The sequence below is a fragment of the Mesoplodon densirostris genome, chromosome 7, assembly GCF_025265405.1.
Source record: "Mesoplodon densirostris isolate mMesDen1 chromosome 7, mMesDen1 primary haplotype, whole genome shotgun sequence".
NCBI lineage: Eukaryota > Metazoa > Chordata > Mammalia > Artiodactyla > Ziphiidae > Mesoplodon > Mesoplodon densirostris.
Window position 1 is genome coordinate 15,285,348 of NC_082667.1, and position 15,761 is coordinate 15,301,108.

Below are 15,761 nucleotides of genomic sequence, written 5' to 3' on the forward strand. Positions count from 1 at the left end.
AAAAAAAAAAAAAAAAAAGTACTAGGAGACAGTATTTGTTTTGTTTTCAAAAGGAACTGTAAAGTTAAAAATGAAAAGCTTTGGGGCTTCCCTGGTGGCGCAGTGGTTGAGACTCCGCCTGCTGAGGCAGGGGACATGGGTTCGTGCCCCGATCCGGGAGGATCCCACATGCCGCAGAGCAGCTGGGCCCGTGAGCCATGGCCGCTGAGCCTGTGCATCCGGAGCCTGTGCTCCGCAATGGGAGAGGCCACAGCAGTGAGAGGCCCGCGTACCGCAAAAAAAAAAAAAAAAAAAAAAAAAAAAGAAAAGCTTTTATTGAACGAAATAAAAAGTTTGTTGTAGCACTTTCTTGGGGGGGAAAAATGAGAAGTGATATTTATGTAAAGCCAGGCCCAAGCCACCGACAGTTTTCTTAGCGTCCCTTTACATATAAAAGGGAAAGTCTAAGTGGGCAGGTTCTGTGCACTGGCTGTGGGGCTTGGAGAGCCTTGAGGAAGATACCTTCTTTGGCAAGCCTTCTGAACATCGTGGCCTTTTCAAAGAATTTATTGTCAAAAACAAGTTCCTTTTTCTTTTTTCCCAGCAAAAGAAGAAGAAAAACAGAAATTACTTAAATGGAGTTCAGATTTAAAACAAGAACGAGAACAACTAGAGCAGAAGGTGAAACAGCTCAGCAATTCTATAAGTGTAAGTAAACCTCATGCTTTCGGTGATAGGTACAGAGGTACAGAACTTTCTGTGTACATAACAGTACGTGTGGCTCTCAAGCGCTGATTCATTCCTTCAGCTTATTAACACTGTTAACTTGGGTGGTTGCAGTTTGCTTCCAGTTAGAGTTTGGCCCTCAGGTACAGGTGGCCATTTGGTATACGGTGCCTTAGCCAAGCTCTGGAACATCCTCTTGGCTTTGACCTGAGAGAAGATTTTCAGTCTTCTGGCTGAAGAGATCAAGTAGCAACTACAGCAGCATAGCCAGCACCCCTGCGTGCTCCTGAGTGTGTCTGGGAGGAGTGTGGAGCCGCCTGACACAGACCAGGCCCCCGCGTGTAATTCTTCCCAGTCACCTTAGCTAGTGGGTCCATCTGCATGGCTCTTTCCTCCCGCCCCCTCTTCCATGCCCTGCTGATTGCCTCTCCAGGTTTATCTGACCAGCCTGAGGAAGAGTGCTTTCTAGAGACAAGTACTGGAAGTAAATACTACCCCTGGCTGACCAGGTGGGAAAGAGGTTTGTGTTTGCAGCAGGGATTCAGAGGCTCCTCCTGACAGGAGCAGGCTTTCTTTTCCATTGAGTAGGTCCCCTTCTTGGAGTGAGGTGGCCTCAGCCCTCATGGACGCCAGGTGGTGCCCTGGACTTGGTGGCAGTCACGCTGTCTCTCATCATACTGCCCGTGGCTGGCAGGTTTCACATCGCTTTTCCTGCCTAGAACAGAAGCCAGCAGGTGTGGGAGGCCAAGTACAAGAGGGCAAAAGACTACAGGTCCCTGACCAAGCAGAAGGCCTTCTGTTGGCTGCAGTCTTTGATTCTCCTAAATATCACTAAATATCCCACCCCAGGCCCTGCCTCTAAAATCTTGCTGACCCAGTGATCCTCAGCAGGCCCTCAAACTGAATCCAGATACCACTGGCTTGTGCCTGCCCTGTAAAGCTCAGCCCAGCCCTGAGCGTTATCAGCGCCATTAGCAAGGTAGATGCATACCCAGACCTGCCCAAACCAGCTTCAGCCCAGCTGTGAGAGCTTTTTCTTAATGCCTTGTACTTTGTAGTATTATAGTGGTAGTTCATGTTTGGTTTTAAGTCCTAGTGTCAAGTAGTGGGCTTTTAAACCACTCACTTGCCCTCTGTCTCTTGCCTCTTGGGCCTCCTCCTTCCCTTGGGTAGCAGCAGCCACTCCAGTGTGGAGCAGAACAAGGTCTAGGGGCCGCACACTAGTCAACAGGGATTCTTTTATCTGGAGAGGGCTGCCAGGCCTGTCAGAAAAGCCGGGGGCTCAGTGCCACTGCCCTTCTCATTGGCTGCAGAAATGCATGGAAATGAAGAACACCATCCTGGCCCGGCAGAAGGAGATGCACAGCTCCCTGGAGAAGGTAAAACAGCTGATCCGCCTCATCCACGGCATCGACCTCTCCAAACCCGTAGACTCTGAGGCCACTCTGGGGGCCGTCTCCAACGGCCCGGACTGCACCCCCCCTGCCAACGCCAGCACCTCCACGCCGGCGCCCTCCCCGCCCCCTTCCTCCTCCTCCCAGAGCTGCACAGCGAACTGTAACCAGGGGGAAGAGACTAAATAACAGAGCCCTGCTAGGAGAAGCCACGGGATCCCAGTGGCAAGGAGAGCAAAACACTGAAGACTCTAGACAAGCAAAGCCGGATTTCTTCTGGAAAGTACAGAATTCTTTTGGTTCTTTGGTTCCAGAGAGAGAGAAGATGCTTGTGCCGGGTGGCACCAGAGTTTGCCAATTGATCCTTCTTATTCTGTGTGTACATGCAAAGACTGGACCACGCCACATGAAACCGTGCCAGCTGGAGGCTCTGGGCCAGCACCACGCCGAGTGGATAATACACTTGCTCTCCCTGTTACACGCCAGTGTGTGCCTGCGGCAGCCCCCACCACCACCGTGGGCTCGCTTTTGTTTTGTTGGGTGGGGAGCGGGGACGGGCCACGGGGTGGGGGGGAGCAGGTTCCAGACCCTTATTTGCTGAGCTGTTTGTTTAGGTAGAGAAGACAAGTCCAAAGAGTGCGTGGGCTTTCCTGTTTCTAAACTTTCACTACTATAAAACCAAAAAGAGGAAATCGAGATTTAACCAACCCCAGTGCCCAGAGGAAGGGATGGGGAGGGAATGGGAGGGAGCCGGGGTGGGGAAAAGTATATCAGATAAGCAGTATTTCATATTGTCTGGGGTGGGCACAGTGCACGGAGAGATGGACACCAAGAACAGCCACCGGGGTCTTCTCCGGAGCACTCCGCTCCCCCACCCCTCCCCAAGCTCCTTCCCTGCTTTGGCAAATCGGCACCGTCCCTGTGGATGATGATCCCGTTACCTTCCCTCTCCAAGAACAAGCAGACCCAGGCCTCAGGTGGCCCTTGCCCGGGGCAGGGAAGAAGGGTGTGTGTGTCAAGGAAGGAAAAAAGGTGGATCAGTGATTTTACTTGAAAACAAGCTCCATCCCTTTTCTATATTTATAAGAAGAGAAGATCCTGAGCGAAGCAGCACGCGACCCAGGTGTGTGTGAATTGAATGGAGACGTTGCTTTTCTCTTTTTTTTTTTAAATTTTTGTTTCTGTTCTTTCTTCTTTAAAAAAAAATTTATTTTGTTGTTTATTTTACTTTTTTGGTAACAAAAACTAAAATAAGGAATAGAGAAGCTGTTTTTCAGGCTGACAGTCCAATTAAGGGTAGTCGAGACCTTGCATGGTAGAATAGGAATCATAGTGTCAGTGAGGTCCAGTGAGTCTGTGTGAGTCCTTGTGTCATCGTTCGGGGCACTGTTTTTTTATGCAAGGGCAAAAATCTTTGTATCTGGGGGAAAAAAACAACAACTTTTTTTTTAATTAAAAAGGAAAATAAAAGAGATTGAGGTCTTCCTAGTGTTACTTAAATTAAGATCAAGGTAAGAAACATTGTAAAAAAAAATTACAAAAGTGCTATTTGTTTCCTAAAAACAGTGATTTCTATTAAAAAGGTGTCAGAACTGGAGAAAATGCTGTGTAGTTATAATTTTTTAGCACAGAACCTGCTGAACATGATGACATTTTGCTGTGTTTGTGTCTCAAGACTGGTGGCCTAGTCTCCATGATTTCTGTCCTCCGGACGGCTGCGGCCCTGACGAGCAGGGGCAGAGCTCTCCCACCATTCTCCCCTGCTCAGAAAAGACTGTCCTCTCTTCTTGGTGCAGGGATCTGGGCTCCTGTTTCAGAAGCCCACATGGAGTGTGGATGGTGTCAGGGCCCTCCCTGTTGTCTCCTCGGGTTTTGCTAGAGCAGAAGGCTGGTGCCTAAATAAGATCCTTTCCTTTGGTGCTGCTCTTGGTCTTTCAGCCACCAGCATTTTGAGCGCCTGGGGGACAGCTTTGAAGGAAATGGCCACTGAAGCTCATTGGTGCGCACGCACCCCGGCTTTGGTGGAAGGGTGCAGGGGGCAGGCTGCATCAGCCCTTGGTGCTTAGAAAGAACAAGGGAGTGAGATGTCTTGAGGAGACATGGTGTCTCTGAGACAGAGAGCCCAGGGTGGCCTTTGTGTCTTCGTGTTTTTGAAGAGAGGTCTGAATCTCCAGCTGCTTTCTCTGCCTGCTGGCTCCAGTCACCGGAGATGGGAGTTTACTCCACTTTGCCCACCCACAAGCTTCCTGGGTGACCTTTGGCTAGAATGCGGTGCTTGCCTTGGCTTGGCCTGTCTTCTTCTTGAGAAAAGCGGGATTCTGAAAGGTTCAGACCATTTCTATCATCTTGCCTTGTGGGAAATAAATTTTGCCAATGTGCGCTCCCGCTGGAGACCTTTTGCCCATTGCGCGCATCTGGCCACAGGAGGGAGGCGGGCGCTCTGCACTCCCCCCTCCCCCCGGCACTCCCGGAGCATCTCTCCCAAGCCCGCCCCCTAAGGGCCAGAGTCTAGGAGGGGCGGAAAAGGGCCCAGTAGTTTCTCCCTCACTTAGTTAGGCCCAGAGAGACAGGGATGGATCCTGAAAGCAATTGCAACAGAGAAATACTCCTTAGGTAAAACGTGTCTCATCTCTACCCATTTCCGTTCATCTTCCTGGGATGTTAGAAGAGGGGATTAAGAGGGGCTGCACAGGCCTCAGAGTCAGGACCTGGCTGCAAGGTTGCCTGAGGGGGAAAGAAAGGAGCTCCCTTTCCTCATGCAAAAACCCAGGTGCTATGTCTAGTCAGGGAGCTTTGGGAGATGCCTGGACTAGTTGGAGAAATAGTTGGCAGAGGTTCAGAGCCCAGAGGCGGGCTGTACGCCCTGTCTTGGAGCCCTCCCATTTGACTTGTCCAGAGGCTGGAGGTTGCCACATAATACCTATCCTCTTGAAAGCAGTGGGAAACTGTGATCACTAGAGGCCTTTGCTCAGAAAGGAGCTGCCTGGAGGTTCTTGAGGGTGGGAGGCAGGGCTAGGAATTGACCAGGGTTTTGCCAGCTGCTGTGAGCAGTCACACTCTGACCTTGCCTAGGGGTGTGGATTCTTCCTCACGTTCAGACATAAGCTGTTGTGCAAGTCCGCTAGTATGGAGTAAACAATGCAACCCTGCCCCCAACCTGCATTCTGGACTCAAAATTCCCAAGCACCCCTTACTGCAAAGAAAGGGCCCTAGTCACCCAGTCTGCTCCTCCTTCACTGTCCTGCCAAGAGAAGACCGTCTCCGTTCCTCCAGGCCTGTGGGGTCCCTGTGACCGCCTGAGACACACGTTCACGACTGCCCCACCGGGGCTGCCTCTCCCTCCCTGCCCCCCTTTCCCTTCTGCTGCTTTCCCCCGTGCCCCCGTGTAGCTGCTGACAGACACACCTGAGAGCAGCTGGCCTGCAGTCACTTCAGAGGCCAGGGAGCGGCTGGTCTGGCTCTAGGAAGGAGCTGCCCCCCGGGCCCTGGATCAGGACGCCCCTTCTCAGTCCCGTAGCTCAGGTGACGCGCCCTGGAAACAGTGAGGTCATGTTGCTGTCATCGTCCCTGCTCCCGTTCTTGCCAGTGTGGCCTGCAGGTCCTTTTTCTTTCACGGAGACTGCTGGGTCTTGTCTCACTGCTGCTGAGCTCATCCAGAGTTCTGCTTTCTTCCTTCCTTATTGGGCCCTTTTGGCGCAAGCTTCTGGTCGTGCCTGGCAGGGAGACCAAGCTCGGGGCAGCCCCTGGTGGGCCTTACCTGTGTGGGGCCTGTAACATGGCTGCGGCAGCCTCCAGCTGGCGCCATGTGAGTGCCCGCCTCTGTCCCCGCTGCTGCTTGGCTCAGGCTTGACAGGTGGTGTGCATGGGCGCAGTTGCGCGCCCCACACCTCTCCTGTGAGGGTGGTCGCGTGTCCTGCCCACCTCAGTCTCCACGTGTGCAGCTGCCTCTCCAGCCATCTCGGACACTTACTCTCTTGGGGCCAGCGGAGCCTCCTTGTGCTCTCGTGCCAACCCACGACTCACACAGCACACTCATAAGTGGCTTCCTTCCCTCCCTTTTAGGGTTTGGTCTTTCTTGTTTATCCAAAGGGCTTAATTTAGGAGACTTTTACCCCAAGGGGCAAAAGGCTCTTTGGTAGCAGGATGGATGGTGGCCCAGGCCCTGGGTTCTCCAGAGTCCATGGCTTCTGTTGGATAGAGGCAACCTTGCTCTGTCTAAAAGACTGGGGACCTCACCCCCACCCCTCAGCTGGGCACCCTTGGCAGGAAACAGGAGAGCCGTTCTCACCCTGACTTCAAGCCGTCTTCGGTATCAGCTCCTTTCTAGGAAGTGAGGGGGTGGTGGCCTCTGAGAAGATTCCTCTTGGCCTTCCCACCAGAGTAAAGGGGAAGGAAGCTGACCCCGGTGGAGCTCTTGAAAATAGCCCTTGTAAAGGAAGAGCAGGGCTCACAAATTCACTTCACTCCCCACTCCCAAAGGCTCTTCTCCCCTGAGGACTCCACTGTCCCCTCAGCAGTCTCTGGCCCCTGCTCCTCTCTCCGGTGTCATTGGGTCCTCAGCCCAGGGTAAGCTGCAGTCAGGCAGGACAGGACAGGCAGCCGGAGGTCAGCAAGCTCTGAGCAGAAAAGAGCCAGCCAGCTCCCAACCTGTCTCTTGTCCATGCCCTTTGTGATTTCAGTCTTGGTAGAACTTGTATTTGGAGTTTTGTGCTTCAAAGTTTTTGTTTTTGTTTGTTTGATTTTTGTTTTGAGGGGGTGGGGGGGATACAGAGCAGCTGATCAATTTGTATTTATTTATTTTAACATTTTACTAAATAAAGCCAAATAAAGTCTCTCAGACTCATGGTGTTGGGTTTGGGGCAGGGGAGGGTGGACAGGACACACTCCAGTCCCGGCAGCCTCCAAGCCAGATTCAGCACCTCCCCAGGCTCACTTCCTCATGCCCCAAACCAAGAGGAACATGAAAAGGAACTGTTAAAACTTTACTTGTGAAAAAGGGGTGTCACAGGTGAGGATGCAGGAACCAGCCCCAAACCAGCTGGGGCAGAGGAGCCCTAGACCCCAGCCACAGGATAGCGGGGAAGGGAGGCGCCGCCCCAGCCCTTCCCACAGAGACTATGAATAATTTAACTAGGGAGGGTGGGGCGGCAGCAAGGTCGCTCTGGTGTCTGCAGGGAGTGTTCAGGGGCAGGTGTGAGGTCAGGTGGGGCCTTGGGGCTGCTGCAGGGCGGTGAGGTATTTGAGGGCAGCAGCCCCGTAGCGGCGGGACAGATCCTGGTGGAACTCGTCCTTGAGGGCCTGGAGGCAGTCACGATAGGTGGGGCTGGAGCGGAAGCGGGAGATGTCCAGGCTTGGGGCGTGTGGCAGGTGGATGACGAAGGCCTCGGGCAGCACCAGCAGCTCGTATTCCTGGGGGGTGGGGCACGCGGACAGTCGCTGCCTGGGCTGGGGGGAGATGGCAGCTCTGGGGAATGGGGGGCAGATTTATTCGATAGCCACTAAGAGCCAAAGTCAGGGCCAGAGGCAGAGGGCTTTAGTTCTGCAGAGGGGTGGAATGCCCAGTAGCGCCGCCTAACGGTGCAGCATGCCCCACTGCGGTATAGTGAGCTCCCTGAGCCTGGAGGTTTTCAAATCAAGGCTGGAGACAACGAGGTGACCCTTACCTGTGCATCCAGCTCCACGACGTGGGCCACCTTGTTCCAGCCGAAGCCCACAAAGCGGGGGTCGTAGCGGGGGCAGTCACGTGGCACCACCACATAGGGCTCGTAGTCAGCTGCCCACTGCACGTGGTATGGGGCCTGAGCCTCTCGCCAGCGGGCATAGTCTGTGGGCGCGTGACCCCGGGGCCACTCATGGTACCTGTGGGGCAGGATAGGGCAGGGAGCCAGGCTGAGGCCAGGAGCTCGTGGCTGGAGGGGGTCTGTGTGGGGAACCCCGGGGCAGGGCAGTGACCTCTCCTACCTGAAGGTGTGGAGAGACCCAGCGTCCAGCAAGGCCAGCAGCTCGGCCTTGGAACTGGGGAAGCTGAAGCGGTAGTGCAGGGTCTCAAATGCGGGCACCACCAGAGCTACCTTCCGCCCGCTGCCCAGCTCCAGCTGCTTGATGGAGGCCCTGAGGGTGGAGCACCCATGAACAGGAGAGAACTAGGAAGGCTCTGCCTCCAGCGCTGGGCCCAGTGGTTCTCCTACTTTTATTAGATGTAGGACCCGACGTCAGGGGCCAGCTCACCCTGAAGCCCACTAGACACACGTGGAGCTGCTGTGGGAGCAGGTCCCAAACTGTCACTCTCCTAGGCAGCCCAGAGAAACGACACGGCCCCCACCCAAATGCAGCCCCCATTTTACAGAGGACACTGCAGCCCAGAAGGGAGCAGGGACACACTCGCCAGGGTCCTGCGGGTGCTCCCCCACCCCGTCCACACCCACTCACATGCCGTTCCTCTCCCTCCTCCGGCCCACCTGAGGTAGTCGTAGAGGGAGTAGGCAGGCAGGAAGTCAATGTCACTGAGGAAGACGTAAGGCGTGAGGGCCTGGGCCAAGGCCACGTTGCGAAGCTGGTTGATGGGGTAGAGGGGACCTTCACGGTACACCACGTGGTAGGCCACATCCTGCCGGGCGGAGAGCACCACCGAGGTCTCCACGAAACGCAGAAACTGCTGGGCCTCTGCGTCTGTCAGGTACAAGGCCAGGCTCATGGGGCCCGGCCAGTGCCTGCACAGGGCTTCCAGCATCTGCATCCTGGGGTGAGGGGAGTGGTCAGCCCAGGGAGGGCTGGGATACCTCCCGCGTTAGCTGCCACAGACACCCCACTCAAGTGTGACTTGCTGAGCACCTTCCAGGCGCTTTTTGACATGCTCTTATTTAATCTTCACGGCTACCCCACAAGGTGGGTACTTTCTCATTTGACAGATGAGAAAACTGAGGGCCAGAGATATTAAGCCTTGCCCATGGTCCCACAGCTACGGAGGGGCAGTTCCAGACATCTGAATGGTTCCCAAAGCCCAAGCTCCTTCCACCATCTCCGGTGTCTCCAACTCCTGGAACTCCTCAAGCAACAGGCAGTAAGAGCTCTTCCTTCCACCAGGTGGAACCCTCCTCTCGAGACCCCCAGTCCCAGACCACACCGTGCTCCCTGGGGCTGCCCTTGGCACCCTCACCGGTCCATGGAGAGCTGGGCCACCAGGGTGACATCGTGGGGCTGGGGGGGCAGTGGCTTGTGGGGCAGGAAGGTGATGTGTACACGGTGCACAGTGAGCCGCTGCCGCCGGAACTCAAAGCATGCGTCCTCCTCGTCCAGTTGCGCCAGGGCCCGCTGCAGCTGAGGGGATGGGGGAGAGGAGGACGGGCTGGGTGGGGCAGGCGGACAAGCCCCAGACAAGGCCGGGTCCCACCAGAGCAGAGGGGTAGAGCCTCCCCGAGGGAAGGGAAGGCGGCTCCCTCTCACCTGCTCGGCCCCAGGAGGGGGCGGGCGGGGGCACCCAAAGAGCTCTCTCCGCAGCAGGTTCCCATCGTACTCCAGGAAGGTCAGGTAGAGGTTGCGGAAGGATTCCACATGCTTGTTCTTCACGCGAAGCTTCTTTGGTGAGTTCCAGTGGATCACCTGGGACCAGGGAGGGCATCGGTGGGGGGATGGGAGCAGGGAACAGGAGTCCCCATCCTGGGCCCATCACCACCACTCGGTCCCCCTACCCCGTTCACCTTGAGGTCGGACGCCTCTGAGTAGCAGCGCTCAGCCAGCGTGTGGTCTGACAGTTGCACGTTCCAGACGCAGGGCAGGGGCTGCACCAGCCACGGGTGCTCCTTGATTATGGCATTGAAGATGTCCTGGGCAGAGACAGCCATCACATCTCGGCCCAGAGCCTGCCCCACCCCCCTCCCAAGCTCCCACAGACCTGGTCAGCCAGTGAGGTGGCAGGCAGGGTGAGAAGCTCCCGCGTGGCTGTCAGCTTCCACATCTGCTCCCAGCCAGCCTGCCGGAGCCGGTCCAGCCGCAGGAGGATCACGCCTGCTCATGGGGAGAGGTTGTCATGCCCACCTGGGATGACCAGCTTCTGGGGCCAGGGCTCAAGAAAGTGTCTTTTGAATGCTTATTTTGTGACGTGTTGGTATTTTCTCACTGTTCAGACGTGAGCACGTACCCGCTCTATCAACAACTGATCCTCTTGTGGGTGAAGGGGAGGCAAGGCACAGCTTACAGAGCACCTCCACAACCGTCTTCTCAAATTTGGTGATCCCAGGGCTGGTAAAGTCACCCCCATTTAATGGATGAGAAAACTGAGGCTCAGAGGAACCAAGTGATTTGGCCATAGTCATTCAGCATGTACAGACAAGGTTGGAACTGTGATTTCTGGCTCTTCTCCCAGTGTTCTTTCTACAGAACCGTTCTCCCTGGGGGGTCTTCCAAGCATTCTGTGCTCTAGCCAGCCCCTGGGGCCCAAGGACCAGTGGCCGCCCCTCCTGCCCCCCCCCCGCCCCCCCCCCCCCACTGTCCCCACCTGTGTTAAATCCCCGGCCCAAGGCAGGCCAGGGCCTGTGGTTCCTCCAGAGGTTGCCGAGGTACCAGTCGCTCTGGTTCTCCACGAGACCAATCACTTGTTTGTCTGGGAGGGGAGGGCACGAGGGAGCTGCCTGAGGCTGCCACTGGACCTCGGCTCAGGGCTAGGCCACAGAGAGGCCTGCATGGACCAGGGAAAGGGGCTGACTGGGGTGGGGTCCCAGGCCTCTCACCAGAAAAGTGAGCAAAGAGTGCCCAGAGCTCTGCAATGTTGGAGGCAAAGGTGACATCTGTGTCCAGGACAATGACACGGGCCAGGTCAGGGGGCAGGGCGCTGGGCAGCACTAGCTTCATTAGCCCATAGAGGCCAGAGTAGTGCTTGTTGGGTATCCAGGAGACCTGGGGCTGTGGGTGGAAGGACAGGGCATGAGCCTGCAAGAGAAGGGCCTACGAGTGCCAGAACATACTCAGGTGACACAGGGGGAAGAAGGGATGGGCCCCAGGAGGGCGAGGAATTTGAGCTTCAGTAGATGTGATGGGACTGGAGGTCCCAGGCAGCTCTAACCTGTTCTCCCCGTGATCCCCCACAACCCTGGGAGGAAGGAGGGGGCTGGGTATGGCTGGGGAGGGGTGCAGAAGGGCCAGGGCTCCTGCCTTGAGCTCATCAGCGTTGTAGAAGGTGATCCGGACAGCAGGCACCATCCATGTGTGAAAGAGCGTCTCCAGGATGTTCCTGGCCACGGCGTCAGTCACCAAGTGGAGGTGCAGTGGATTTTTCCTTCAGGAAGGACAAGGGAGGAAAGCTGAAGGCCCCAGAAGGAACTACACGGGAGAAGCCCTACCCTTCGAGGGGCTCAGACGTGGCAGCGCCAACTTCTGCCAAGAGCTTTTCTGTACCCACAGCTCCGGAGAGTCTTACAACCACCTTCAAGGGAGGAGAGGGACACTCCTGGCTGTACCTGTAGAAGAGCATGGACTTCACCAGGGTGATGACGTCTCTGCTGGAGTTATGACCCGCACACACGATAGCCACCTGCAAGAGCTAGGGAGGGAACACCAGGTCAGCGGCAGCCTCCTCCTCCCCTCGACGGTAAGGACCCATGGTTGGGCTCACCTGGCCCAGGGCAGTGTAGCCCCACCCGGCATCAGAGCTAGGCAGGAGTGTCGAGGGGGACTCCACAGGGTGGGAGTACACCCCCTCATTTCACAAATGGGGAAGCCAGGCCAGGAGACGGGGAGGTGCGAACTCCCGGCGCCCCCAGCTGGCCGGTCAGTGCCAGAGCCCACACCAGGTGTTGGGATTCCCACAGGTGTCCAGGTCCCTGGGCTGGGGGCGCGGCGCCCCTGAGATTCCCGCCGCCAGGGGCCGAGCGCACCTACCTACCTCGCACTTGGGCGGCCGCGGCCGCGGCGGGATGCAATCCGAGCCGTTGTGGCCCCCGGGTTCTGCCGGCGGGTCTCCGTCGAAGGCAGCAGTCCCCCGCGGCCGCGGCCGCTCGTCTGGAGGTACACGTGGCGTCAGCGACCTGGGTAAGGATCCCGGGTCACCCCCGCCCCCACTCGCCTCCCGCTCGCTGCGCTCACAGTCCAGGTCCCCAGGGAACAGGAAGAAACCGATCAGAAGCAGCAGCAACAGCAGTGCTGCGGCCCCCAGCGCCCGGGGGCGCCCTCGGGGCAGCATGGCTGTGGGCAGGGGGTGCTCACGGTGGGGCGCGACCCCGGGCTGTGGGCTCCATCGCGGGCCCTGTGGACCAGGGAGGGAGAGAGGAGAGTCAGCCTTGGGCGGTGGGGCCCGACGGCCACCCGATCTTCTCTCCCGCGCTGAGTCGCCACCTCACCTGCTCCAGCGGCTTGGGGATCCCGACCTTACTCTCTCAGAAGACGGCTGGGGTGCAGGCAAAGGGGAGATGAAGGAGCAGGCCAGCCCGGTCGGAGCGGGAACCGGCCCCGCCCCCAACCTGGGTTCAGGTTTCATCTCCGCTTGGCTGAATCCGAAGGGGCGGGGAGACCCCTCCCCGGGGTGGGGGGGAGAGGGAGGCCCCGCCCCGCCCCTGCCCGGGCTTACGAGGACCCCTACAACGGGGGACGAAACCCGGGAACCCTCAGAATAGCTGGAGGGCTTGGGGGCAGCCACCCAGGAAGGACCAGTCCCAACTACCTGCTCTGAGCCCATCCCCCTCTTCCCTGCCCCATCTCCTCCCCCGAACCTTGCCTTGCGGGAGGGGCCGTATCCCCAGACCCGGCATCAAAGGAGTAGCCCGAGTTAAGAGGGAGGGGGCGGGCTGGAAGGCCGGGCCTCACGGGTCCGGACACCTGCTCAGGGGGCGGGAGGCGGGGCGGCCGAGACTCGCCCAGGAGAGCTGTGGAGCACTTGGAGTGCCTGCTTTCTTCCCTGTCTGCTCCACCCCCACTCAGTCCAGGTGTCCTGGCAGCATAAAGCGGCCTTGTGAAGGTCGCCTCCTGCCCGAGAGCTGGCGAGGGGCCTCACTGACTCAGGCGGCCTGGGCTTCCTGGGCAGGGCCGGGGATCCCCTGCCCTTCACTAGACCGTCGTGAATGTGCCTGGCGCCGGGCCTGGATCTCTTCCTTTTCCCCCCGACCCTCCGCCCTGGAGGGGTTAGGGGACGCTCTGGGCTGCGAACAAACAACCACGGTTGACTGAGCGTGTATGCTTCTGTGCCAGGACCTATGCTGAGATTCCACAGCCTCATTGCAATTAACCCTCACATCAGTCCTGTGACACAGGCATGATTCTCCCCGCAGAGCTGAAGTGACCTGTTAGAACAGCCTCTGGCCCCTCCTGCGGCTCTACCCTGCAGACAGAGTTTCAGTGCTGCTCCTCCATAAGGGTCTCCTGCCCTAGAATCCTGCCTGGATTCTGTCAGATTGTCACAAGGTACGCCTCTCCTTCCACATCCCTTGGTTTATATTGTTTTCCTAGCACTCCTTACAAGTTGACCTTATTGACTTGTTTATAACCTATGTCTCCCCGAGAAGGTAGCTGCTCCCTGGACTGGGACCCCAGCACCCAACCAGGGCCTGTAAGTATGTGCTGAACATGGATGGGACTCACTGGACCTCACTGTGACCTGGAAAGGGGTTCAGGCTGTGTCTTTCAGCCCAGCTTCCAGCTATAAAAAGTGAGGGTCTGAGAGGCCCCAGCCCCAAAAGAAGTTGTGGCAGAGCAGCCCAGCCTGAGACCCCCTCCTCCCAAGTCTCCTGCTCTGAGGCCAGGATGCCTTTCTCTGGGAAATGGGGAGTCTGCAAGGAAGGTCTGGCTTTGGGCCTTTGGAGGCCAGGGGCAGTGGTTACCATGGAGACTGATGTGGCTCCTCAAACATCTGGGAACTGAAAGGACATGAGGGGATGTAGGGTCCACCCATGCGTCTGGAGCTTTGAGCCTCCAGTACCCTAATCCTCATCTCTAGCCTGGAGATGGGGTGGGTGTGGGTGAATCCCTCCCCAAGCCCCTCAACAGAGACTGGGCGGGTTAGATGTAAGAGAGCAGATAGGGTACGGGGGAGGGCCTGACCAGGGAGTTTGTGGAGGGAGCTGGGTCTGCAGAGTGACGGTAGTCATTCACAGTGCTGGCCCCACCCCTTGCTCAACCTTACCACTCAGGGAACATTGAGGTGCTGAGATGCTTGCTGGGCCTCTGAGAAATTCTTCTGGGGTGTGGAGGGGGAAAGGGAGATAGGCATGGGCATATGAAAGGGTGCTGGTCTTCTAGGCCTGAGGCCCAGCTCTGCCCAGGACTTCGCTGTGTGACCTTAGACTAGTCAGGCCCCCTCTCTGAGCCTCAGTGTCCACATCTGAGCTAGACCTGTTGGACTGGTCTAGCTCTCTTCCCCTGTGGTTCAGGGTAGAGTGAAGGAGGCAGGATCAGGTCCAACCTGCCCAAAGGCCCTTCAAAGCCCAGCCAGGTGACCAAATCCAGGCAGGGGCCCAGTAGGGCGGGGTTGCCCTGGGAACCTCCTACACACACGGCCACTCTTTGTCTCTGAGACCTAATCAGGCACAGGATCTGAAGAGGAAATTCAGGCAACCCTGCTGCTGCCAGCCTGGCTGAGCTCATGATCCCTTCCTTCCCAGTCCTGAGGGAGGGAAGAGAAACAGGCTCCAGCCCCAGTGTCCCTTATATTCTGTCCAAGGGTGTGTGTGTGTGTGGGGGGGTGCTGCTCCCTGTCTTCCATGCCTCTCTCCTCTCTAGAAGCACAGAACCAACAGCCCTGGGAGTGCCGAAGAAACCGCACAGTTCCCTTCCTCATTCTCTCCGCAGCCGCAGACGGAGGGGCTAGAGGAGTACCACTGATGAGGTTTGGGGAACAAGTTCATTAAGATGATGCGATGTAGGGAGGAAGGGAGAAAGAGCCCCACACTAAATGCCCTGAGCACTGGTCTTAATCCCAGTTGCTAACTTGACTCATGACCAAGTGGCCTCAACAGTCGCTGCTCTTGCTGAGCCGTGGACAGTAGGAGACAGGGCCCTATCACAGGAGACTCTCACTGTGGTCTGTTTGGCCAGTGCCATGCTGTGTGTGACCTGAGACAAGTCCTTTCCCCTCCTTGGGCCTCTTATTCCCCATCTGTGAAAAGTAGCTCACACCAACCTAGACAGGTTGCTAGGAGGAGTCAAGTGTGAGTGAACCTGGCACCCAGGAGGTGGTGAAAAATGGTGTAGATGATGCCCATGGCCGCCACCTCTGTTCTCCAGGACCTTTGCCTCTCCTTAGGCGCTGAGTTTTCATTCCTTGGCATGGGTGGGGAGGGCAGTTACGATTCGATTCCCCACCTGATATAGAAGAAAACTAAGCTGGGGAAGAGGCTTGGAGGAGGGAATGCAAGGAAGACCTGTGTTTTCTTGGTGGGTGTGTTAAAATGCCTAGATTCTGTGGTCAGACTAGTCCAGGATTCCAGTCTTGACTGGGCGTTCTTAAGCGGATCCTTTCCTCTTGTGGAGATAGTATCTGGTGGAGCGGATTAGGTAAAACAATGTAGTACAGTACTATTCTCAGAGTACCATAAACCTGCGGCCCTGTCCCCAGCGGCGCAGCCCCGCGGCCCCAGCCATGCCCCGCCCCTTTGCTCACAGCCAGTCGGCGGCTGCCTCTCCAGAGTATCCGTTCCCTCTACCTCTGGGCGCACCTCTCCCGTCGCCGCCCCTTTCGGG

At 57.1% G+C, this 15,761-nt stretch overlaps 2 protein-coding genes across 14 annotated transcripts in view; one reads left to right on the plus strand and one right to left on the minus strand.

Moving 5' to 3' along the window:
• Nucleotides 1-6,846, plus strand: part of PHF21A (PHD finger protein 21A) — a 198,418-nt gene extending 191,572 nt beyond the window's left edge. For all 13 annotated transcript variants that reach the window (XM_060103787.1, XM_060103780.1, XM_060103779.1 and 10 more), the window contains 2 exons: nt 584-687; nt 2,019-6,846. In XM_060103787.1, coding sequence (XP_059959770.1) covers nt 584-687; nt 2,019-2,288 — 374 coding nt within the window. In that variant the 3' untranslated portion in view covers nt 2,289-6,846. The remainder of the gene's footprint in view (nt 1-583; nt 688-2,018) is intronic.
• Nucleotides 6,847-7,298: 452 nt separating this feature from the next.
• LARGE2 (LARGE xylosyl- and glucuronyltransferase 2) lies at nt 7,299-12,273 on the minus strand. Its single transcript, XM_060105164.1, has 14 exons — nt 12,177-12,273; nt 11,977-12,092; nt 11,552-11,634; nt 11,247-11,370; nt 10,826-10,997; nt 10,594-10,698; nt 9,991-10,103; nt 9,797-9,922; nt 9,543-9,698; nt 9,256-9,416; nt 8,558-8,836; nt 8,061-8,210; nt 7,763-7,958; nt 7,299-7,508 (listed from the first exon to the last, which is right to left on the minus strand). Exons 1-14 carry the CDS (start codon nt 12,271-12,273, stop codon nt 7,299-7,301), a joined length of 2,088 nt encoding a protein of 695 aa, XP_059961147.1.
• Nucleotides 12,274-15,761: the final 3,488 nt, after the last annotated feature.